Consider the following 25965-nt stretch of genomic DNA (forward strand, 5'->3'; position numbering starts at 1 on the left):
GAGGGGACCGCCTGCGTTGAGAATTACCAGTCAGCAACAACATGCAGTTAGCCACTTTGTGACTTGGCTCCTAGAATTCATTTTGTCCATTGAGTGGAACTCTAGCGTTTCACTTCTTTCTGCTCTGTCCATTTGTCTCCCTCGGAGTCCAGTAGGGCCGGAACCGTTTATCTTTTATCTGCCATCGTGCCTGGCTCAGCAGCCTTGCTAAATATTTGAGTTGGATCGCCCAGCACGTTTGTGCATAGGAACGTTTGTGGCCGTGTGTCCCCTGGGACTCTGGGCTGGGAACACTTTTCATCCTCGAAGAGCTGCCTCATTTGTTTATTCACTGATTCCCTCTTAGATACCTTCTCTGCTGCGAGAATGGACCCAGAAGAGCAGGAGCTATTGAATGATTACAGATACAGAAATTACTCTTCTGTGATTGAAAAGGCTTTAAGAAATTTTGAGTCCTCCAGCGAATGGGCGGATCTCATATCCTCACTGGGCAAGCTCAACAAGGTATGTGGGGCAGGGAGTGGATTGCAGGGACACAGCTGTCCTTTTATTATTTCAAGGACTTGTCTTTTTAATATTACACTACATGCTGATTACAGCCATTAGATAAGCAGAACCACCCATAATTCTGTTACCCACCCACTATTAACCTATTGGTGTACGTACCCTCCACTTTCAGCCCTTTTTTTTCTGAGCATAGACATGCAGTGTGGATATAGTCGATAGAACAGCTGAACAGTCTGTTTTCTCAACAATATTTAGGTCTGAACAAGATAAATTTATAAATTATCCAGTTATTCAAAGATGAATTGTCCTTCGTGTACTGCTTAGGATCTTTATGGCTTTTTCTTCTCCAGTCTACTTTTTTCACCATTTTACTGCAAACTGGTAACTCCTAGAAGAATAAAGGATGAAATAATTACCGAAATCTGCCCAGAAATTGTGCATGTGTTTGGACGAAGGAAAAGGGGTTGCGTCTGAGAAAACCAAAACTGGTCGCATGTGGTCCTGACCTCGTGTTCTGTGGATGGGGACCATTGTATTTTTCCATCCTGCCCAGAAGGAGGGTGACACAGTGATGCTCAAACACTCAGGCGACCACTGTGACCTGTAGGAAGAAGATACCTGGGCTCGAAGAGGCTGTGCCTGGCTCCGTTACTGTCTGGCCAGGGCTCCTGGCTGTGACACCTGACTTTGGAGCCCGAGTGCCATATGGGAGCTGGGAGATGTCCAGCCTAGTCTGGGAGGTCCCCATTCCCCGGGTAACACACACCAGGGGACTCTATAACAAACCTCGCTAAAGAGAAAGAATCTGTCCGTTTACCTCTTCAAGGGACCAGGGTAGGGGGAGTGAGAATGCGAGCAGCCTGACCACGGGGGCAGCGCCTGGGCAGGGGGGCAGCGCCTGGGCAGCCGTCCAGCACCAACCTCCCGAAAGCAGCTATCAGCACCCACAGATGGCAAAGAGGAGATAGGCAGTTATTACAGGCAGTGGCCGGGAAACTGCACGGTCTCTGCAAAGTGTATTTACAACAGGTGAACATCACGGCTGGTGCTGGCTGGGGTGGAGACGTGTAATAAAACAGCAAATAAGGGCTTGAGAGTGCTTTGGCTGTAGAGCTCTGACTCAGGACTTTTTCTAGCTGAAGGTAACATTCACTGTCTTAAACGAAGGTGGGTTGCCTTTCCAGGGGAAAGCGAGAAGCCCTGGAATGGGACTTGGACAGATTCGGGTTCTTCTAGATGTTTCTCTGTTTTAGTACTTGACTCTCCTGGAATCTAAAAACAGCATACTTTTGGGGAGGGGGTGTGTGTTCATTATTTTTCTGTTGAGTTAAAATTCATGTAACATAAAATTTACCGTTCAGCCATTTTAAAGTGGGCGGTTAAGTGGCTTTTAGTACATTCATGATGCTGTGCGGCCATCCCCACTATCTAGTTCTAGGACATTTTCACCACCCCAAAGGAAACCCTCTCCGTTACTCCCCTTCCCCTGTCCCTGGCAGCCACTAATCCACTTCCTGTGTCTATGAATATTTCATACAAAAGGACTGGTACAATGATGTGGTATTTTGTGTTGGGCTTCTTTCACTTAGCATGTTTCCAAGGTTCATGCACGTTGTAGTGTGTATCAGTACTTCATTGCTTTCTATGGCTGAATCATGTTCCATTGTATGAACAGACCGCATTTTGTTTATCCATTCATCAGTTGGGTTTCTACCTGTTGGCTCGTGTGAATAGGACTGTATGGATATTCATAATACAAGTTTTTGTTTGAACACTATTTTCATTTCTTCCGGGTTTATACCTAGGAGTAGAATTACTCAGTCATGTGGTCATTCTATATTAAACTTATTGAGGAACCACCAAACTCTTTTCCTCAGTGACTGCCCCATTTTACATGCCCACCAGCAATGTATGAAGGCTCCAGTTTCTTCTCAGTCTCAGTAACACTTATTTTCAGGTTTTTTGTTCTTTTTGTGTGGTACACGGGCCCCTCACCGTTGTGGCCTCTCCCGTTGCGGAGCACAGGCTCCGGACGCGCAGGCTCAGCGGCCATGGCTCACGGGCCCAGCCGCTCCGCGGCATGTGGGATCTTCCTGGACCAGGGCACGAACCCGTGTCCCCTGTATCGGCAGACGGACTCTCAACCACTGCACCACCAGGGAAGCCCGATAGTGTCTTCTGATGCACAAAATTTTAAAATTTTTGATGAAGTCCAATTTTAACGTTTTTTCTTCTGTTGCTTGTACTTTTGGTGAATAGCTAAGAAACCATTGCCAAATCCAAGATCATGGAGATTTACCCGTGTTTTCTTCTAAGAGTTTTATAGTTTTAATTCTTACATTTAGGTCTTTGATTCATTTTAATTTGTGTTTTGTTTTTGTTTTTTGTTTTTCATAGATGAATATCAAGTATGTAGTAAGGATAAAATTAACTCATAGCACACATGCAATTCAAACATGTAAAATTAAACAATCTACCATTGGGAAATGCAAACAACATATGTGCCAAAACTTCTAAAAAATACATGATAAACACAATAACCCATATTATTGTATATAACCAGGGATATTAGATATCTCTGGGATGGAAGAGGGGTGGGTTTGGGGCATGTGCATGCATTCTGATGTTCTGGAAACATTTTCTTTTTCTTTAAATTTAATTTTTTACTTTCTATTAGAGTATAGTTGATTTACAATGTTGCATTAGTTTCAGGTGCATAGCAAAGTGATTCAGTTATACATATATCCATTCTTTTTTAGATTCTTTTCCCATATAGGTTATTTCAGATTATTGAGTACAGTTCCCTGTGCTATACAGTACGTCCTTGTTGATTATCTGTTTATATATAGTAGTGTGTATATGTTAATCCCAAACTCCTGATTTATCCCTCCCCCCACCTTTCCCCTTTGGTAACCATCAGTTTGTTTTTGAAGTCTGAGTCTGTTTCTGTGTGTAATTAAGTTCATTTGTATCATTTTTTTTTAAGATTCCACATATAAGTGATATCACGGTATTTGTCTTTCTCTGTCTGACTTAGTTCACTAGTATGGTAATCTCTAGGTCCATCCATGTTGCTGAAAATGGTATTATTTCATTCTTCTTTTACAGCTGATATTCCATTGTATATATGTACCACATTTTCTTTATCCATTCCTTTGTCAGTGGACATTTAGGTTGCTTCCATTGTCTTGGCTATTGTAGCTAGTGCTTCAGTGAACATTTCAGTGCATGTATCTTTTCTTTTTTTTTTTTTCTGGCCACGCTGTGTGGCATGCAGGATCTTAGTTCCCTGACCAGGGATCAAAACCGTGCCCCCTGCATTGGAGAGAACAGTCTTAACCACTAGACCTCCAGGGAAGTCCCCCACCCCCTTTTTATGCATGTGTCTTTTCAAATTATGCTTTTCTCTGGATATATGCCCAAGAGTGGGATTGCTGGGTCATACGGGTCATATTTTTAGTTTTTTAAGGAACCTCCATACTGTTCTCCATAGCGGCTGTATCAATTTACGTTCCCACCAACAGCGCAAGAGGGTTCCCTTTGCTCCACACCCTGTCCAGCATTTATTATTTGTAGACCTTTTGATGATGGCCATTCTGACTGAGTTAATTTTTGTACATGGCGTGAGGTGGGGCTCCAACTTCATTCTTTTGTGTGTGGAAATCCAGTTGTTTTGCGTGTGCAAAGCCATCCGTTGAAGAGACTGTTCTTTTGAAGGGTCTTGGAATCCCAATTAACTATAGAGAGATGGATTTAATTCTGGACTTTCATATTTTTCATTGATTTATATGTTTATCCTTATGCCAATACCACACATTTTGATTATTGTAGCTTTGTAGTAAGTTTTGAAGTGAGGAAGTAAGAGTCCTTCAACTTTGTTGTTTTTTTTTAGAATTGTTCTGGATTCCTTGAAATTCCATGTGAATTTTAGGATCAGCTTGTTAATTTCTGCAAAAAAGCCAAGTGGGATTTTGATAGGGATTGCATTGATTCTGTAGATCACTTTGGGGAGTATTGCCGTATTAACAGTATTGTCTTCTAATCCATGAACACAGAATGTCTTTCCATTTATTTAGGAACATGTATATTTTGAGGTAGGTAAAATTATAAACTTGGAAAGTGCAGTTCTTGAGCATTGAGGTATTCTGTGAAACAGGCTTTGTTTCAGTGTACCTGAAAAACTTTCAGAAATGTTTAATCATTTTAACCCAACCCAGGTTATTGAGTACAGTTGAATCTTTCTTTAAGGAACTTTGAAAGCATTAGCCATTCATTCTTTCAATGGCCATCTGAGTGCCTAAAATGTGCCAGTAGGTGCCAGGGTACAGCAGAGAGCAAAATTGACAAGACCGTGCCCTCATGCTGGTGGGGATGGGGGAAGCTGGATGATAAAATAGACGTGTTTTTAGGTGGTGATGAGTGCTGTGGGAACCGTGAAGAAGGGAAGGGAGGGTGAGGGTTGCTGAGACGATGCCGTTTGACCAAGCCCAGAGGCTCTGGGAGGCCAGGGAGGTTGCCACAGAGCAGGCGAGGGATGGGGAGAGTGTAGGAAACGAGGCTGCAGAGGAAAGGTGTGGGGAGGACGTCTGATCGTGTCGGTCCTTTAAAGCTGGAGTCTGACAGTGGCCCCTGAGCTGGGGGCGGCTGCCCGGCAGAGTGCCATAACCTGGCTTCCCTTTTAGGTGCTAGAACCATTTCCAGCTGCTCTACTGGGTGGGGCCGGGCAGCAGCAGGGAGACCATTTAGGAGCTGTTGCTGTCACGTAGATGGGCCAGCAGGGACGTGTTTGGATTCTGAATGTACTTTGAAGGTGTTGCTCACAGGCTTTGTTCGCGGAGCGGATGTGGGATATAAGGGGAAAAGAGGAGTCCAGCATGACTCGCAGGTTTCTGCAAGGTTTTTGGCTTGAGAAGCTGAAAGGATGTGATAGGGAGGCTGGGCAGGGAGACCAGGGGCTCCCGTTGGAAGGTGTTAGTTTTTTTTTTTTTGCGGTACGCGGGCCTCACACTGCCGCGGTCTCTCCTGTTGCGGAGCACAGGCTCTGGACGCGCAGGCTCAGCGGCCATGGCTCACGGGCCCAGCCGCTAGGCGGCACGTAGGACCCCCCAGACCGGGGCACGAACCCGCGTCCCCTGCATCGGCAGGCAGACTCCCAACCACTGCGCCACCAGGGAAGCCCGAAGATGTTAGTTTGAGCGTCTGGAAGATGTTCCAGTGTGATGTCCATGGGCTGTGGGATACGAGTTGTATTGGATAAGAGTTTTAAAAAGACAACTTTTTGTTGTCAGCCAATTCCATGTAACCCCGCTCCTGTGTCCTCTTTGCTCCAGCTTCCTGTCCTCTGCTGCAATGATTAGGTAATGAGGGTGAGTGGCCCCCTTGATGAATTTGCAAGATGTCGGTGGGATGAGGGCGACACCGTCGTCTGTCCCTCCCCCAGCCTTGCCGATGACAGCTGACATCCGTAGAGAGCGCACTGTGCTGAGGACCTGGTGTGCATCCTTGTATAGACTTACAGCATGTCTTGAGATTGGACCCAGACCCTGTCTGCCGGCCTCCAACACAGTGCTCTGGAGCAGGGCCCCCAGCTATTTCCATGTCAGTGTCTGTGGCTCACATGAGGGGGTCAGGGATGCACCTCTTTGCTTTCTTCATTAGCCAAACGAGGCAGATCCGATTATTAGCCCCATTTTACTGGTGAAGTTAACTAACTTGCCCCATGTCATATGGCTGCTCAGTGGTTGTTAGGGGTTGAATTGTGTCCTCCAAAATAGACCTGTCGTAACCCCCAGTATCTCAGAGTGTGGCCTTCTTTGGAGATCTGATCTTTACAGGGCCAGTCAAGTTAAGACGAGGTCATTATCCAGGATGACTGTGTCCTTATAAAAGGGGGAAATTTGGACACAGACACAGACATGCAGAGAGGGAAGACGCCATGACAATGAAGGCAGAGATCCGGGTGATGCAGTTAAAAGCCAAGGAATGCCAAGATTGCCAGCAAACTGCCGGAGGCTAGAAGAGCGGCCTGGAGCAGATTGTCCCTCACTGCCTCGGAAGGAGCCAGCCCTGCCGACACCTTGATCTCAGACTCCCGGCCTCCATTTCTGTTGTTGTAGGCCTCCCCGCGGGTGGTGCTTTGTTACAGAAACCCTAGCAAACCGATACAGTGGTAGAACCACTGTGTACTGAACACTCAGGTGCTTGGGACCCAGCACTGAATACATGGTTCCTGCTGTCATGGAACCTAAGGCTTTGCTGGTAGCAGACAGACAGCGAATAAATACGTGCCGTTGGGGGCTGAATGCTAAGCGGAGAAGTTAACGAGGAGAGCTGGTAGTGAGGAAGGAGGATGGGATGCTGGCTCAGGCAGAGACGGCTGTCTGATAATGTGACATTGGAGATTTGAGCAGAGGCCCGGATGCGTCGAGCTAGCTGGTGGGGAGGCCATCTGGGACACGGGCCTGAGTCCAAGGTCCAGCAGGGGGTGGGCGTGGCTGGAGAGGAGAGGTAGCCAGGGCAGGTCACCGGGCTTTGTCCTGCGATGGAGGGACGCCACTGAGCTTCCAGGAAGGCTTTGAGCAAGGTGACCCATCGCTGCCTTTCTCCGTAGGGGAATCCCTCCGGCTGATGCGTGGGGAATGAGCCTGATCACGGGAGCCTGTGGGTGGGAGTGGGCAGCCTCAGCACCCGGATCAGAGTTACTGGACGTGGAGGGTTTGGGAAGGTGCTGGAGAGAGCGAGCCTTGATCAGCTTAGCGATCACTTACTTCTGGGAGACTCGCGACTTGTGCATTCAAGGGGACCTGATAGGAGTTGATGCGAACAAAAAATTTTCTTAAGGCTTTTGTGATGCCTAGACTTCTTGGACTCTTGTGTGGACACACAAATTCAGTGAGTGAATTAGTGACGAACTAGTAAAAAATGCAAGCAGAAACAATATCGTGGTGTGCAAAGTTAGGTGCAGCTGTGTTGTAATTAAGGTGGACGATTGCAAGTTATAAAACATAAACCATATACTCAACAGCAGAAGTGTATCTGGCTCAACTTGACAAGAGAAAACTGAGCCCCAAGAGGTTTTGGTTTGTCGGACTATAGACAGGTTCTAATGATATTATTTCTAAAACTTGCTAAAGTTTCAGTATCATTTTTAGAATCTTTCTGTATTATGGAAAAGTTTATCTTTTATAGTTTTATGTGTATCAACCTGAACAGGGTAATTTTTGCTTCATTGTTTATCTGAGACTTTAAGCTGTCACCTTTCACGGATCATTTTTAGATAAGTTTTGATCAAGTGCATTTGAGCCCTATGAACCCAACCACTGTACCAAGCCTGGGGTAGAACTTTGATTATGGAAATGAAGGATAGTTTATTTAAACTCTGTACATTTAAAAAACCTTAGCACTGAAGCTTCTTTTAAAAAAAGTCATAATGGTTCTGAATGGCCAGATAGCAGATGACATGCATGAGTAGCAAGGGAAATAGGTCTTGGGTATTGTTAAGTATTTCATCTTCTGAAGTCTTAACGCTGAACGACAAACACCTGCTTTTAAAAGCGGAGCCTCCTTGTTGTGGCATGATGGGAAGAAGGTGGCCGGAGCTCGGAGACCAGGTGAACTGTTCTGGCTCTTTACAGATCAGCTCCAAGACCTCGTCTACCTAAAATCTTGATGAGTCTCACCTGGATCCTGACGTTTACCCGAGCCCTGATAACTGCTTCTCTGTTAAATAGCATTAGTTCAGATAAAGCCTCTTTAGTTTGGGGTCTTGGTTAGTTTGCTAGGGCTGCCATAACAAAATACCACAGACTGGGTGGCTGCAAGAACAGAACTTGATTTCCTCGAAGGTCTGGGGGCCGGAAGTCCAAGATCAAGGTGTCGGCAGATTTGGTTTCTTCTGAGGCCTCTCTCCTTGGCTTGCCGACAGCTGCCTGTCGCTGTGTCCTCTTCTCCTTGTGTGTCTGTGTCCTAATCTCCTCTTCTTAGAAGGCCACCAGTCAGTCATATTGGACACCACCTATATGATCTCATTTTACCTTGGTCACCTCTTCAAGGACCCTGTCTCCAAATACATCCACATTCTGAGGTACCGGGGGTCAGGGTTTCAACATACGAATTTTGGGGACACAGTTCAGCCCATAACAGGGTATGATAATGAACTGCAATTTGTCCCTCCACGTATCAGCTGTTTAAAAAAGTTCATTTCTGGTGGAAGCCCAGGTGGCTTTTCATCACGTGCCTCACGGAAGAGTAGAGCGTTATTTATTTAATCATTTTTTACTGCCCTGGAGCACTGTGGAGAACTTCAGCTCTTGTGTGTGTAGTAATACAGGATGTGCCCGGAACTTCCGAGTCCCTCAGGGCAGCCTTCCAGACTGCCTCAGTCCACTGGGGCTGCTGTGACAGTACCACAACCTGGGGGCCTTATCGACAACAGACATTTATTTCTCACTGTTCTGGAGGCTGAAGCCAAGGTCAAGGTGTAGGCAGATTCAGTGTCTAGTAAGGGCCCTCTTCCTCGTTCACAGTTGGCTGTCTTCGGTTGTGTCCTCACGTGGTGGAAGGGGCAGAGATCCCACTCTCGAGGGCTCCACCCTCATGACCTAATCACCTCCCAAAGGCCCACCTCCTAAGACCATCACACGGAGGGACACAGACATTTAGACCATGACCCTGATGACTTGTGCCCACGTGACTGCACCTCAGCGGCTCTGCACCAGCTTCTTTGTGGGGCTCTTTGCAGGGTGTCTTTTAGGGGAGTCCAGCCCTCCAGGTTGGGCTTCCCCATCTGTCTCCCTGTGAGGACCCTTGCAGTCCTCCTCCCACTGAGACACAGTCAGAATTGCTGCCCGTGATCCCTGCTGGACCAGACTCTGCTTAGCAAGTGAGCTGGAGTCAGGCCTTGAGCCCCTCTCAGCCCACGTGATGCCTGCTTCCATCTTGTCGACTCACTTTTGGGCCCCCATCCAGTAGAGAGATGGTGTCTCCGTTTAGGGCATTTATTTTAGTCATTTTCCAGCAACCTATTGCTCCTGTCTGGGGTGGTGACCTTGAGGGTAGAAGGTGTCAGATAAATGGGGTGTCAGGGTCATATTGGAAAGTCATGGGCCTAAATGCCTTCTGAGAAGAGACCAAACTTAAAGGATGTTGTTGGCAATTACTGACTCCTTTCACCTGTAAATAAAGTAGATCCTGCACCTCTGCCGGAGAGTGGTGAGCACAACGCCCACTTGTTTCTGGCAGTGTTCTGATCTTCTTGGCACTGGGACTTGAGAGATGCAGCTAATAGAACTCCCGTTGCTAATGCGTGAAGGCTGCCCCATCCTGTGCCACTGTTCTATCTTCCTTCTTTTTGTGGGTGATGCCCTAGGTGGCATCATTGCTTCTTACCCTACCCCAGGCTCTCCAGAAGGAGCTGAGAACTGGCAGGCGCTTTGCTGTTCAGGGTTGAGAGAATGGCCTCACCGTGAGCCACTCAAACACCATACGGCTGACATGCTCCTTCTGGAAAAGTGCATTTCTTTTTGCTGAAGGGAGTCTGATAGGCTGCCAATAATTGATAGCTAGGATAGTCTATTTATTTTGCATCTGAGCCAAGGATTTTTTTCTTTTTTTTTTTTTGTGCTGGTCTTCCTTTCAGATCTGCTGGAGGGATGGAAATAGTCCAGATTTGGACAGGTGAATTAGTCTTCCAGTAATCTTATGACAAAAGCTCATCTGAAAAAAAAAAAGGCTCATCTAGCAGAAGTGAGTTTATGGATAAGGAAAAGGGCTGTGGTTTCCTTGCGTGTTATAAACACTATCAAAAAAGCTAAGAAACCAGAAATATCATGTCAGGACTGAACTGTGTCGTCCCCCCCAAACCCCGCCTCAGCCACCAAATGCATCCATCAGAGCACCCCCTAGTGTGACTGTATCTGGAGATAGGGTTTTCAGGAGGTAAGGTTAAATGAAGTCATAAGCGTGAGGCCCTAATCCAGTAGGACTGTGGCCTTAGAAGAGCGAGCTCTCCCCTCCACATGAGGACACAGCGAGAAGGCACCGTCTACAAACCAGGAGGAGAACTGAGTCAGTCGGTACCTTGATCTGGGACTTCCAGTCTCCAGAATGGTGAGAAATACATTTCTGTTGTTTAAACCACCTAACCTGTGGTATTTTGTTACGGCAAACTAATACAGAAGGAAATAAGTTTAAGCTGGGCTATTTTTCAAAAAGGACGACTGATTGAACATGAACACCAATATACAAGCTTGCATCTGAGCAGGCATTCCCATTTAGTTATCTTTTTAAATGGTCTTCTCTTTTTTCCCTTTTTTTTTACAATTTTGTTGTACAATAAACTACACGTATATAAAGTGTATAATGGATGAGTTCTGATGTGTGGATATCCCTATGAAACCATCACCATATAAGATAATGAGCATGTATCCGTCACCCCCAGAAGTTTCTTCCTGGCCTTTTGTGGTCCCTCCTCCCTCCCTCCCCTCTCTCCCCCATCCCCAGGCAACTGCTGATCTGCCTTCTATCACCATTGACTAGTTTGCATTTTCTAAAATTTTATATAAACAGACTCATACAGTATATACTCTTTTTTTTTTCCTGGTCTGCCTTCTTTTCGCTCAGCCAAGCTATTCTGAGAGTCATCCAAGTCCTATGTATTGATAGTTTTTGCCTTTTTACTACTGAGTAGGGTTTTATGGATATACACCATTTATTTATCCATTTGCCTGTTAATGGACATCGAGTTGCTTCCAGTAGGTATATATTTAACTTTAAAAAACTGCCAAATTGGGCTTCCCTGGTGGCGCAGTGGTTGGGAGTCTGCCTGCCGATGCAGGGGACGCGGATTCGTGCCCTGGTCCGGGAAGATCCCACATGCTGCGGAGCGGCTGGGCCCGTGAGCCATGGCCGCTGAGCCTGCGCGTCCGGAGCCTGTGCTCCGCAACGGGAGAGGCCACAACAGTGAGAGGCCCGCATACCGCAAAAAAAAACAAAAACAAAAAACAAAAAAAACCCTGCCAAATTGTTTTCCAAAGTGTCATTTTACACCAGCAGTTACAAGGACTCCAGTTCTTCCATATTCTTGCCAACACTTGGTATGGGCAGTCTTTTTTTTAAATTGAAGTACAGTTGATTTCCAATATTTTATTAGTTTCAGTTGTACAGCATAGTGAATCAGTATTTTTACAGATTATACTCCATTAAAACTTATTACAGGATAATGGCTTTAATTCCCTGAACTGTACAATATATCCTTGTTGCTTATCTATTTTATACATAATAGTTTGTATCTCTTTTTTTTTTTTTTTTTTTTTTTTTTTTTTTGCGGTACGCGGGCCTCTCACTGTTGTGGCCTCTCCCGTTGCGGAGCACAGACTCCAGACGCGCAGGCTCAGCGGCCATGGCTCACGGGCCCAGCCGCTCCGCGGCATGTGGGATCTTCCCGGACCAGGGCACGAACCCATGTCCCCTGCATCGGCAGGCGGACTCTCAACCACTGCGCCACCAGGGAAGCCCTAGTTTGTATCTCTTAATCCCATACCCCTAAGTTGCCCCTCACCCCTTTCCTCTTCCCTTTGGTAACCACTAGTTTGTTTTCTGTATCTGTGAGTCTGTTTCTGTTTTAGGTATACATTCATTTGTATTTTGTTTAGATTCCGCATATAAGTGATATCACAACACTTGTCTTTCTCTCTGCCTGACTTATCTCACTAAGAATAATATTCTGTAGGTCCATCCACATTGCTGAAAATGGCAGAAATTCATTCTTTTTTTCAGTTGAGTAATATTCCATTGTGTGTATATATGTGTATATATCACTGTGTGTATATCTTCTGTATCCACACCACATCTTCTGTATCCATTCGTCTGTTGATGGGCATTTAGGTTGCTTCCATGTCTTGGCTATTGTAGACAGTGTTGCTGTGAACATTGGGGTACATGTATCTTTTCAAATTAGTGTTTTCATTTTTTCCAGCTATATACTCAGGAATAGAATTGCTGGATCATATGGTAACTCTGTTTTTAGTTTTAGTTTAGGGACCTCCACACTGTTTTCCATAGTGGCTGCACCAACTTACATTCCCACCAACAATGTATGAGGGTTCCCTTTTCTCCACATCCTAGCTAGCATTTATTTGTAAACTTTTTGATGATAGCCACTCTAACAGGTATGAGGTGATACCTCATTGTGGTTTTGATTTGAATTTCTCTAATAATTAGCCATGTTGAGCATCTTTTCATGTGCCTGTTAGCCATCTGTATGTTTTCTTTGGAAAAATGTCTGTTGAGGTCTTCTGCCTGTTTTTTTGATTGGGTTGTTTGTGGGTTTGTTTTTCTTTCTTTTTTTTTTTTTGATATTGAGTTGTCTGAGCTCTTTGTATATTTTGGATATTAACCTCTTGTCAGTGATATCATTTCCATACATTTTCTCCCATTCTGTAGGTTGTCTTTTTGTTTTGTTGATGGTTTCCTTTGCTGTACAAAAGCTTTTAAGTTTAATTATGTCCCACTTGTTTATTTTTGCTTTTATTTCTTTTGCCTTAAGAGGCAGATCCAGAAAAATATTGGTATGATTTATGGCAGAGTGTTCTGCCTATGTTCTCTTCTAAGAGTTTTACAGTTTCAGGTCTTTACATTTAATCCATTTTGGTCTTTAATCCATTTTGAGTTTATTTTTGTATATAGTGTGAGGTAATATTCTAATCTCATTGTTTTACATGTGGCTGTCCAGTTTTCCCAGCAGCACTTATTGAAGAGACTGTCTTTTCTCCATTGTATAGTCTTGCCTTCTTTGTCATAGATTAATTGACCATAGGTGTGTGGGTCTATTTCTTGGCCCTTTACTCTGTTCCATTGATCTGTGTGTCTGTTTTTGTGCCAGTACTATGCTGCTTTGATTACTGTAGCTTTGTAGTATAGTCTGAAGTCTGGAAGGGTGATTCCTCTAGCTTTGTTCTTTTTTTCTCAGGATTGCTCTGGCAATTCAGGGTCTTTGTGGTTCCATATGAATTTTAGGATTATTTGTTCTAGTTCTGTGAGAAATGTCCTGGGTAACTTGATAGGGATCACATTCAATCTGTAGATTGCTTTGGGTAGTATGGCCATTTTCACAATATTAATTCTTCCAATCCAAGAGCACGTGGGTTCGATCCCTGGTCGGAGAACTAGATCCCATATGCATGCCGCAACTAAGAGATCCTGCATGCTGCAACTAAAGATTCTGTATGCTGCAACGAAGATCTGGCCCAGCCGAAATAAATAAATATTAAAAAAAGAAAAAGAAAGTTCATGATCATTGTAAATTTTTGTTTTGTTTTGTTTTTTAAATTATTTTTTGGCTGCATTGGGTCTTCATTGCTGCACATGGGCTTTCTAGTTGTGGTGAGCGGGGGCTACTCTTCATTGCGGTGCACGGGCTTCTCATTGCGGTGGCTTCTCTTGTTGTGGAGCATGGGTTCTAGGCACGGGGGCTTCAGTAGTTGTGGCACGTGGGCTCAGTAGTTGTGGCTCACGGGCCATAGAGCACAGGCTCAGTAGTTGTGGCACACAGGCTTCATTACTCCATGGCAGGTGGGATCTTCCCGGACCAGGGCTCAAACCTGTGTCCCCTGCATTGGCAGGTGGATTCTTAACCACTGCACCATCAGGGAAGCCCTGTAAATTTGTTTTAATTCTATGGAAATACAGCACAAAGAGAGCTCTGAAAATCTGCACTGTTTCTTTGTATATAATAGCAAAAAAAATTGGAAATGACCACCCTCAGTAGGGGAGTGGCAGTAGGATAAAACATGACACAACAGCATCCAACTGTAGTTACTAACTTGAAACTACATATGCAGCATCCAACTGTAGTTACTAACACGAAAGATGCTCACAGTAAAGTAAGGGGGCAAAAAAAGACAGGTCGAACCATTCATGTATAGCGGTGTTGTGTGTTTGTGTGTGTGTGCGCGTGTGTGTATGTGTTTATGTAAAAGAAGAAAGGAGTGAAGGGGGATTGTATAGGAGTGGACAAGATCTAGAAACCCTTTGTTGTTGGCCTAGTTTACTTCCAGTTTTCATAACTCTAAAGGAGGCTCTAATGAGCATCTTTCTGCCTGTGGCTATTTTTGTAAGGTATGTCTCCCGTGGTGGAGCTGCTATGTCAGTGAATGTAGAGTTAAATCTCTGGACACGCAACTTTATTTTGTGTGGACTTTATTTTGCTCCACTAATTAAATTGTCTGCACGGTGCCAGAGCCATGCCTTTCAGCTGCTGTGTTTACGTCTTTATCTGGCAGGAACGCGCTCTCCACCCCAGCCTAACCACTCTTTATTCCAGAATTTTTCTACCATTCCCAGGCAGTCTTCTTCCAGATGAACTTCAGATGAAATCATTTGCAAAGTTTTTAAAAACTCTTATGGGGCTTCCCTGGTGGCGCAGTGGTTGAGAGTCTGCCTGCCGATGCAGGGGACGTGGGTTCGTGCCCTGGTCTGGGAAGATCCCACGTGCCGCGGAGCGGCTGGGCCCGTGAGCCATGGCCGCTGAGCCTGCGCGTCCGGAGCCTGTGCTCCGCAACGGGAGAGGCCACAACAGTGAGAGGCCTGCATACCGCAAAAAAAAAAAAAGCATTCACTTAGGTTCCTAAGCATTGAATTGTTCTTCTTATGTAAGTCCTTCTTGTGTCTTAAATATATTAGAATTGATACATGTATTTCTGCTGTTATCAGTGGGGTTATTTTCCACTATATGTTTTAACTGGTTGTTGCCACGTAGGAAGCTATCAATTTATAGAATTTGGAAACCAGCCAACCTAGTGAATTTATTTCTAAGTTTTTTCAGCTAATTGTGTTGAGTTCTTTGGGTAGACATGTGTACATATCATCAACTAGCCCTGAGTTTGTGTTTTTTCCCAGTGTTTTGTTAGCATTTTCTGGAATAAGGTTAAATAATAATGATACTATCAGTGTATCAGTAACACTAGTGTTAGCTGCTGTAACAAAGAAGTCCAAAAATTCAGTGCCACCGTAAGACTGAAGTTTCTTGCTCACGGATCAGTTCTGCATGCTGGTCCAGATTGGGCAGCTCTCTTCCTTATGGTCATTCTGGAGACTCAAGCCAGGGACTCTGCTGTCTTTAACACATGCCTTCCAGAGTTGCTCTATTCACTGCCGCTGTGTCCCACAGGAAGGAGGAAGAGCATGTAGGTGCATGCTTAGACCTTAATGGCACATGTTCCTTCCACTCATATCTTCAAGGGAGAAAAATATCAGCTGGTCCAGCAGCCCTGGCCCAGCTGTACCCTTTAGCACAGGAGGGGACTTGATTTAGGTGGGCGGTCCCCATCCCTGCTCCTACCTGGCGTGCACTAATCTTAATGGGAGTGCCTCAGCCCTGCAGATCCATCGTATTGCTTGTCTCATCAGGGAGAAGCTTGTTCCTTATTTACTAACCTTAATAACTTCTTATCTTTATAGGACAAGAAATATATGTCATTTCACTACCTCATCAGTTTGTAAGGTATTCATTGTGTTTTTCCCAAGCAGCACAGTTCTGCCTTACATTTTACTCACGTGCTTTTGGTGATTATTATCTGGCTTAAGCCAGATTCTCCCAGTGCCTGAAATATGTCTTGGAAGTAAATTTGTTGGAAGGTGTGCTGATTCAGATGTTGTGGGGTGAAGGAAGGAACACCGAGCTTGGGGGCAGAGCATCAGGGTTCATGGTCAGACTCACCACTTCTCAGTTTGGGGCAGACGTGCTGGTTGCCACCCACTCACCCCCTCTAACTTCTTGTCTAAACAACCCAGGTATGTTTAGGGGTCAGGTGGTAAAGTGCTACAGGGTGGTAGCCCCCATCTTCCAGCCCCACTGGTGAATATTATTGTTTGAGGACTTAATCCTAGTCATTTCATTTTCCTATAGACACAGGCACATGACCACCTCTGGCCATGAGATGTGGCCGGCCGGCTTCTGGAAAGGATTTCCTCTAATACAGAGAGACAAAAAAAGGAACAAACTTTTTTTTTTTACTGCTCTCTGTAGTCATGTGAGAATTTAATACCTGATATGTGACAGATATCTGAGGTTATGGCAGGGAAAGACTGAAGATAAGTCAGTTCACCGTTGGGAGCATATAAGCATGAAAAGGTTTGGGTTCTTTTAGGATGTCGTTGAGCCCTTGCATGAACCAAACGCAGAAGTAGGCTCCTCTAGACCGGGGTTTCTCAGCCTCGGCCCCGTTGACCTTCTCCGATGGGGCTGGGGTGCTGTCCTGTGCATTGTAGGGTGTTTATCAGCGTCTTGGTCTCTGTCCCCCAGATGCCAGGAGCACCCCATCTCCCCTACTGTGACAGCCAGAAATGTCTCCAGACATTGCCAAATGTCCCTTGGGGGAAAAATTACCCCAGTTTGAGAACCACTGCTTTGGATTTTTGGTTGTGAGGTGGTAGATTTCTTCACTGAGACTTGTATAGTCAGATATCCTATTCTTTTTTTTTTTTTGTTCGTGGGGGGTGTGGGCCTCTCACTGTTGTGGCCTCTCCCGTTACGGAGCACAGGCTCCGGACGCGCAGGCTCAGCGGCCATGGCTCACGGGCCCAGCCGCTCCGCGGCATGTGGGATCTTCCCGGACCGGGGCACGAACCCGTGTCCCCTGCATCGGCAGGTGGACTCTCAACCACTGCATCACCAGGGAAACCCAGATATCCTATTCTTTACATCCAAAAGCTTCCTAACTGATCTGCCTTGGACCATCCTTAACCAATGGGGAGCCTGTTTCCTCTGCGAGCTGATGCAGGCACACTTGTTTCTTGACAATAGAGGGGTGTGTGTGCCCTTAAAAATGCAGCATGTCCTGTGCTGATCTGTGCCCTTGCCATTGGCATTCCTGTGGTTCTCGCTGGAATCAGGCCTTTCTGGAGTAGCTGCCGATGATTTCCTGTCTCCCCATCTGCACAGGTTTCATCCTAAGTACAGAACTTCCTCATATTTCTGAGGAGATCGTGTTCTTCCAGCACCTGCTTTATGCCAGCCACACGTCTGCCTCTCGGTTCTGAGTGTCCCAGGCAGTTTTACAGCTGCTGGGGTTTGGAGAGGGGAGGCAGCGTTGGGCTTGAGTTGATCTGGAGAGAGTAAGCCAGGCTCTCAGGCCTCGGTCACCGTTCCTGGATGTGTTGTTGGCGGTCCCCCCACCCAGAGTTGGTTCTTTCACTGTGGCCTGCTTCTGTGCACAGAGGTCATCTCAGGGACGGGGCAGCCGAGGGAAAGCACCAAGGAACGAGACCGCGGGTGGGATTCAGGTCAGATCTGAACGGGCGGCGCCTCGTGGGAGAGGTGTGTTCTTTGCCTCCCAACTTGAGACTGAATTGCATTCCTTGTCGCTGGGACCGCACGTGCTCTACCCCCAGTCCTGGTGCCTTCCAGTCCCTGAGGACCATGTGGGCTGGCGGAACCCAAGCACCCAGGGAGGACGCATCCCAGGCCCTGAACAGCCATTCTGAAGCCCTTCTGCTCCGGCAGTAAGGATCGGGAGATGCCGCTGGGACTTTCAGTCCCAACATTTAGTCTCATTTGAGCGCATGCCGGTTCTGTTCTCCCAGGTGTGAATTTGAAAGAATATCGAGTTCTACCAGTAAAACTTTTGGGACTGAAGCCTGTTTGGAATTTTAATGAGACTCTCTACCCAAAATGTTCTTTCTTCCCTTCTGGCTCTTAACAAGTTGGTTATTAGGCTTTTGGTTTGTTTGTTAAATATGTCATTTGTATGTGGATTAAAGTAAGTTCAAAAAGCAGAAAAATAACATATTTCCAGACATTTTGTCATCTAGTATCTGAATGGTATGCTTACTTTTATTAATGTATCTATTGTATAGATTGTGGTTGTAAATCCTTCATTATTTCAGTATTCACTGCATCGTGTGTGTTTCAGGGTTTAGACTGTACCCTGAAGGGCATGTTTGCCCCACGTGTCCATTTTCCTTTCCTGTGGTTTACTGTGGAACTCAGTTGCCTTGACCTTCACCTGTCATTTTCCATCATGAGCCCCCCGCCAAATAGTGCTTCCCTTTAGTGAGCCCCTGTTATCTGCTTCTCACCCATTATTTTTCAAACCTAGAATCCTCCAGAATCAGTGCCCCGTGACTCCTTTTACTGATAAAGACACCGAGTGAAGCTCAGACTCTTCTTCAGCCCAGCCAGCGCCCCTGCAAAGCCCATGGGGCTGGGGGGCGGCACGTGGACATGAGGGAGGGCCGAGGACCGGCACTGCATTCAGCAAAGAATAGTCTGGAAATACAGAAAGCGCTGGGAAGCATCACAGTAGCCCCTGAAGTTCCTACGTGGGAGACAGGGAAAGTAGGTGTCAATGGTGAGAGCGAGTGACTTTCACAATCTAAATGTAATAAATTCGGAAGGGAGAGAAGAGCTGTATTTGAGCACGTGTGTTGTAGCCTGCCTTCTGTGAGGTAGCGAAGGGATTGTTGTGATGTTTCAAGATGTGGTCCTCTGACCTAGTGTTAGATTCCTGAGTCGTGTTAGCCAGGAGCCTGGGATGGCCCCCGGCGCTGTGTCCCACGTGCGTGCACATGTGCGTGTACATGTGGGTACGTGTGTGTGATCCTGATGCCCTGCGGGGTGGAAGTGGAGTGAATACCCTGGACGCCTCTGCTCCCTTTGGAGTCTGACCTGCAGGACCAGCCTGTGAGTAGGTGGCGGCGAGTTTTCTTCGTGAGAAGCTGGGGCGTCGGCATGGGCAGCAGCTTGTGACAGTCTGGACGGCTGGTGAGGGCCCGAGCCCGGCTCTGACCCAGGTCCGCCAGTCCCGAGCCTGTGCTCTTCGTCCTGTTGCCCCTGCCGTTGCCTTCCTGACCTTTCTCAGGAGTTAGGCCAGCAAAGCATTCCCTCTGCAGCAGAGCCCTCCAGGTAAACTGATAAAAATGAGTTTCTGAAACTGCCAAGCCGAGGCCCAGGCCCAGGGCTCGATCAGGTGGTTCTTCCCGCAGATGGTTAGTTACTGCCACCCTGTGCCCCTCGGCCGAGGCCTGGCCTGGGGGCTGCTGCCCTCACCTCTCAGCCACGTTTTGTAAGGTCTCCGGGCGTGTAGATGCTCAGCCTTCAGTCGTTCCTACGCAAGCAGCGTGGTATTTGTTCAGAAAGTGCAAGTTAATATAAGCTACAACAATAAGGTAAAATTGATGCAAAAGAAATAATTTTTAGAAAATTAAAAGAAAACAATGTGTTCTAATGGGTCTCTGATGCAGGCGGTTGAGTGAGCCAGAGGCCCCAGTGCCCTGCTGGCAGCTTCAGTGCAAGCCAGGGCTGTGGGACGCGGATGAGGGTTGACTAATTGGGTGCACGGCCCTGCAGGTTTGCTGTAAGCATCGAACAGAGGGAAGCAGCACAGTGATTCTCCAGTCGGTGACCTTTTTGAGAAGGAAGCTCTTCCTTTACAAAGGAGTTGTACTGGTGTCATTCCCCCAGTTAAACCAAAGCTGGCCTCACTGGCTACCTGTGGATCCCAGCTCCCTGAATCGGCTCTCAGGGGCCTTGACGAGGCGCCAGTCTCCCCACCTGTCTCCTTCCCTCCCTCGCCCCCCAAGCTGCTGCGGTGGCTCGGTCACTGCCATTTCAGGGAAGGCCCAATGTTCCCCGGTGTGGCCTACTTTAATATGGGAAATCCTGGCCAGTTTGTTATTGCGTAGTGTCTGTTCTGTTTTTATTCTGTCTGAAGGGCAGAATTGCTGTTGCGGTCCCCTGGCAAGTATTAAATGAGTGTTCAAGCTTGTGCCAACTGGCCAGTCTTATTCACTGTTCAGCTTCCTTTTTGTGGCATGAAATGAACATCCTTATAAAGATGACTGACTTCCAGAAGGAAGACATGCCAGTACTTTACCATTTGCTTGATGAGAGCCATGCTTTTTAAATTGGCTTCCTTACATCCTTTATAGACAAGCGTCAGGCATTCTGAGGTCAGTGCTATCGCCGGGAGAGCAAGTCTGGGCTATCTCTTCTGGGAACTTTTATCTATCTTTCTATTTATTTATTTAATTTTTATTGGATTATAGTTGATTTACAATGTTGTGTTCGTTTCTGATGTACAGCAAAGTGAATCAGTTATACATATACATATATCCACTCTTTTTTATATTCTATTCCCATATAGGTCATTACAGAGTATTGAGTAGAGTTCCCTGTGCTATACAGTAGGTCCTTATTAGTTATCTATTTTATATATAGTAGTGTGTATATGTTCTTTTCTGGGCACTTTTAAAGGAAACATTTAAAAATTCATTTTAAAAAAAAAATTCATTTTAAAGGCTAGAGCATTTTAAAATATAATTTAACTCCCCTCACCCATATTGTTAAATTACCCTAACGTTTTAAAAATTGTGATAAGATACATATAACATAAAATTTATCATCTTAACCATTTTTAAGTGTATTGAGTTACTTTTTGAGTCCTTGGGCTACCCTTTTGGAATTTTTAATCATGTTTTTTACATAGAACCGTTCTAAATCATGCCGAGTCCTGGAGAATAGCAGACTGTCAGACTGTATAATGTCAGAGTAAAACAAAGTGAGACGTAGACATTGCCTTGGGTGGAGTGAAGTGAGACACTTCCTGGTCTGTATTCGCGGAGCTCAGATGTGGTTCAAACTTTTTTTTTTTAAGCTTACATTTTGTATTTTATTACTTTGTCCTAAGGTCAGTCTGCTAAGCCTATGAATACAGTGAGGTTAAAAATATTGTAATTATATCTTAAGGAATACTTTTAAAATAGTATAGTGCCTGGGTGAAATAAATAAGGAAGTTTAATTTCCTGTCTAATCATATTTTTCCTTTCTGGTTAGCACGTAAAAAAGTAATTTTGAAAGCGTGGCTTCCTTGCCAATTCATCTGTTTCCCTGAGATATCTATTCTACAGTTGTAGAAGAACCTTTTTCTCTCTCTTTTTTTAAAGTATACATCCTTTTCATTCAGAGTTAAAACAAACAAACAAAATATATATATAGGTATATATATGTGTGTATATATATATATATATATAAAATATTAGGCTTACTGGCCAGTCACTTTGGGTTTCTGTTTTCCTGAAAAACACAACCTGGAAATATTCCCTGAGCTTTTCTCGCTGGAGAAGGCTCTTGCCAAAGCGAAATGCCCAGATGGAGGCTGGGGACAGGAAGGCAGAGTCAGGGTGGCCTTCCCTGACCTGAACCGGGTCCAGTCATGGCAGCTCTTGAACAGCTGGGAGGGGCATGAGGAGGGAGTCAGGCATTTTCAACCCCTAAAGGGTACGACTCAGTTCAAGGGAGCTATTTTGCCAATTAAGGGTTAAAAACTCTCACTCAGGACAGGCTGGACCCAGTCCCTGTGTCCCTTCAGGATTGTTAAAAGGAGGCCCTTTGTTCTCTGGTCGGGAAACAGTTTTCAGTTTAGTCCAAGGTGTGGACGTCACTCGGGAATTCATGTTCCTTGCAGCTCAAAGCCAGTCCGGCAAGAGCAGTTGGGGGAACACAGCGTTCACTTTTAAATTCTTTTTTGGTGGTAAAATATATGCAACATATATTCAACTGTTTTAACTATTTTTGAGTGTACGGTTCAGTGGCACGCAGCGTGTTTCATTGTTGTGCAGCCATCACCACCATTCATCTCCAGAGCTTTTGCATCTTCCCGAGCTGGAAACTCACTCCCCATTTCCTCCTCCCCCAGCCCCTGGTCACACTGCTTTCCGTCTCTATGGATTGACTACTCTAGGGACCTCGTGTAAGTGGAATCATACAGTATCTGTCTTTTTGTGTCTGGCTTATTTCCCTTAGCACAGTGCTTTCAAGGTTCATCCAGGTTGTAGCACGTGTCAGAGTTTCCTTCCTTTTTAAGGCTGAATAATATTCCTTTGTGCATACAGACCACATTTTGTTTATCCGTTCATCCATGATGGGCACTTGGGTGGCTTCCACTATTTGCCTATTGTGAATGATGCTGCAGTGAACATGGGTGTGCAAATATCTGTTTGAGCCCCTGCTTTCAGTTCTTTTGGGTGTGTGCCCAGAAGTGGGATTGCTGGATCAAATGGTAATTTGGTAAACAAAGCAGATGTTTAACATTTTGGGGAGCACTGCGGTTGCACCATTTGACATTCCCACCAGCAGTACACAGCGCTCAGTTTTGAAACGTCCTAGGACAGGGCTGCTCTGAGTAGAATGTCTTCTTTTTCAAAAGCAGTGGCAGCTGAGGGCATCAGGCTTGATCCCTCCTCCCAGAGGGGATGCAGCAGAACCCTGCCAGGTGCCTATTGAGAAGTGTCTTTGGGAGCCTAAGGTGGGCTGGCGGCGCTGGCCAGGCACTTCACTCGTGCCCAGGCCTGATGGCTTGGGCGCTGGCGTTGACAGCCCACAGGTAGAAGAGCTTCTGAATCGAGGGTGTCTGCCTGAAGAAAGCCACCGGGCTGAACCAGCACACGGAGCTTTGACTATGTAGCAGCCAGATGGGGAATGAATCATTATATCTAACGATCTCATTCTCTTTTAAGTTTGCCCTAAAAACATGGAGCTGTTTCCCCCATGGCCCTGCTTTAGTCCTCAGTGAGACAGAGGCAAAGTCTCACGTAGGTAGAATTTGAGACGCTACTTAGTACTACTCAGGTAGAAGGTGTCTTTGAGTGGGACCCACACCCACTTCCTGTGTAAAGTAAGTCACACTGGGGGAGGTGGCACCCTGTCTAGGGGAAGCCTTTGTTTCCAAAAGTGCTTCCAATCTACTACATGGAAAGCCTTTTCACCCGGCAACTCTGATCTCCAGTCTTACCACATTTTTTTTTTTTTTAAGATTTTTTTGATGTGGACCATTTGTAAAGTATTGAATTTGTTACAGCATTCCTTCTGTTCTGTGTTTTGGTGGTGTGGTTTGTTTTTGGTTTTTTGGCCACGAGGCATGTGGGATCTTAGCTCCCCAACCAGGGATGGAACCCACACCCCCTGCACTGGAAGGCAAAGTTTTAACCAGTGGACCACCCCAGGGAAGTCCCTCCGGTCTTACCACTTGCAAAACGTTTCTTTAGAGTTTTTTCATTAAATATCCTTTAAGAAATAATATTTTCTTTCCTTTTTAATCTTAAATATTAATGACTATTTACCTTTCCTTTGTTGCCTTAAAAAGAAATTTCAGGTTCTCCAACTCCACCTCTTATTATATGCAGATTTTTCTCCTTGTCTTCAGTGTCTCTTGGAATTCTCATCATCTGTTGGGTCCGCAGTTGATTTCATCTCCAAATATACAACAGTTTGAGTTTTTCTTTTCTGATACAATGTATTCCTCAAACTTTCTTAACACATCTAACTAGTGTCCTTGTTCGCTTTTGTGACAGTAAAGGATATTATTTGTAAATGATTGGATTTCTGTCAGTTCTTTTAAAATGCAATGCATTTTGTCTCCATTTTTAAATCTGGTACTTAACAGTCAGCTTGTCATTATAATAAGAGGAGATGCTTGTTGATTGCTTGCTTTGTGGCAGGCCCTGAGCTAATTTCCTTAAGTGTGGTATCTCGTGATGCTTGAAACTTCGTTAGGCACCATTATCCCTGTGAAACCGGAGCCTAGAAAGGTTAAGGGATTTACCCAACAGATGATGGAACTGGAATTCTAGGCTCTGACCCCCAAGCTCACAAGCTTAAACCAGGCATTATAATAGCCTCAGTCTTGTTTGTTTGTTTAACCTTCGTGTTGAAGCACATATTAAGTGCCAGGCTCTGTGGGAAGTGTGTTAACAAAATCACTATGACCCAGGCACCATTTTAGCCCCATTATTCGTGATGAGAATGGTACAGAGGGGAATCAATGTCATAGCTGCTCCAAGGAGCAGCCTTGCAAATCCTGTCCGGCCAAATCCTGACTGTAGGTTGGATGAAACCAATTCATGATCTCTGGGTGTCTCTGCTCTACTCCTGAACCTGTGTGCTTTGATCTAACTTACCAATCTGATGGGTGAAAAGTATGGCATTTCATAGTAGTTTTTTTTGTTTTGTTTTAAAATTTTAATTTTATTTATTTTTGGCTGCACTGGATCTTCGTTGCTGTGTGTGGGCTTTCTCTAGTTGTGGCGAGCGGGGGCTACTCTTCATTGCGATGCACGGGCTTCTCACTGCGGTGGCTTCTCTTGTTGCAGAGCACGGGCTCTAGCCGCACGGGCTTCAGTAGTTGTGGCACGTGGGCTCAGTAGTTATGGCACACGGGCTTAGTTGCTCTGCAGCATGTGGGATCTTCCTAGACCAGGGCTTGAACCTGTGTGCCCTGCATTGGCAGGTGGATTCTTAACCACTGCGCCACCAGGGAAGTCCCTCGCAGTAGTTTTAATTTGCATCTTTTAAATCGGGAAGGATGAGCATCTTCTCATCTTTCTAAGTATTATCTGGTTATATCCTTTGTTCTTCTCTGCATTTTCAAGTCAGACAGCTTCCTTCATCTTCAGTGTACCTTTCCCTCAAGAGGCACTGACTCCTGGACTCAGATATGCTGTGTTGCTTGGATTAACATGGACAGCATACAATGAACAATCCATTCCACATGTCCTGGTCATGGCCTCAGATTTTGGTTATGTTTCTTATTCTAATTCAATTAAATGGGGTAACACATTTAAATGAGAAAGAAATAGCAACCCGCCTTGTTCATTTGTAATGAATGGTTGTGGTTCCTTGTAATTCCATTTATATGGGAAGAGGTGTATTCATCAGAACAGGAAAGGTTATGCCATGGTAACAAACAGTCCCCAAGCTCAGTGATTTTTACAGTATTGTTGAGTTCTGCCTCAGTGGGTCAGCAGCTGGTTTCTGCTCTCTTAATTTCTCAGGGACCCACGCTGGGAGGGGCTCCAGTTCAACCTGTGTCTCCGTGATCTTAGAGGCCAGGAAAGAAAACCCACTGGGCTTTGAGTTGGCTTCTAAAGCCTGTACCAGAAGTGACGTATCATTCCACTCATCTCACTGGCCAGAGTAAGTCATGGTGCCACGCCTACATTCAAAAGGGCAGAGAGATGGGATCCTGCTGCTGCAGAGCCCCAGTGAGCCAAACACTTCTGGATCCCACATGACCACCTTAGGAGCTGCAGCCCGTCCTTTGTGCCTCAGTTAGCAAACGTCCTTAGACTATGCTGAGCAAAAGTGAGACGGTGACTTAAAAAGCAAGAGCTCGGGGCTTCCCTGGTGGCACAGTGGTTGAGAGTCCGCCTGCCGATGCTGGGGACACGGGTTCGTGCCCCGGTCCGGGAAGATCCCACATGCTGCAGAGCGGCTGGGCCTGTGAGCCATGGCCGCTGGGACTGCGCGTCCGGAGCCTGTGCTCCGCAACGGGAGAGGCCACAACAGTGAGAGGCCCGCGTACCGCAAAAAAAAAAAACAAACAAAAAGCAAGAGCTCTGCCTGACAGACATAACAGGTGAGGACAGAGCTTAGTTCTCTGAGGTCATGGAGAAAGCCCACAGCTG

At 45.7% G+C, this 25965-nt stretch overlaps 1 protein-coding gene across 1 annotated transcript in view; it reads left to right on the plus strand.

Moving 5' to 3' along the window:
• Positions 1-366: 366 nt before the first annotated feature.
• Positions 367-25965, plus strand: part of DOP1B (DOP1 leucine zipper like protein B) — a 104180-nt gene continuing 78581 nt past the window's right edge. The window contains exon 1 of the mRNA XM_065876261.1: positions 367-504. Within this exon, the coding sequence (XP_065732333.1) occupies positions 367-504 (138 nt within the window). The remainder of the gene's footprint in view (positions 505-25965) is intronic.

The sequence above is a fragment of the Phocoena phocoena genome, chromosome 4, assembly GCF_963924675.1.
Source record: "Phocoena phocoena chromosome 4, mPhoPho1.1, whole genome shotgun sequence".
NCBI classification, from domain to species: domain Eukaryota; kingdom Metazoa; phylum Chordata; class Mammalia; order Artiodactyla; family Phocoenidae; genus Phocoena; species Phocoena phocoena.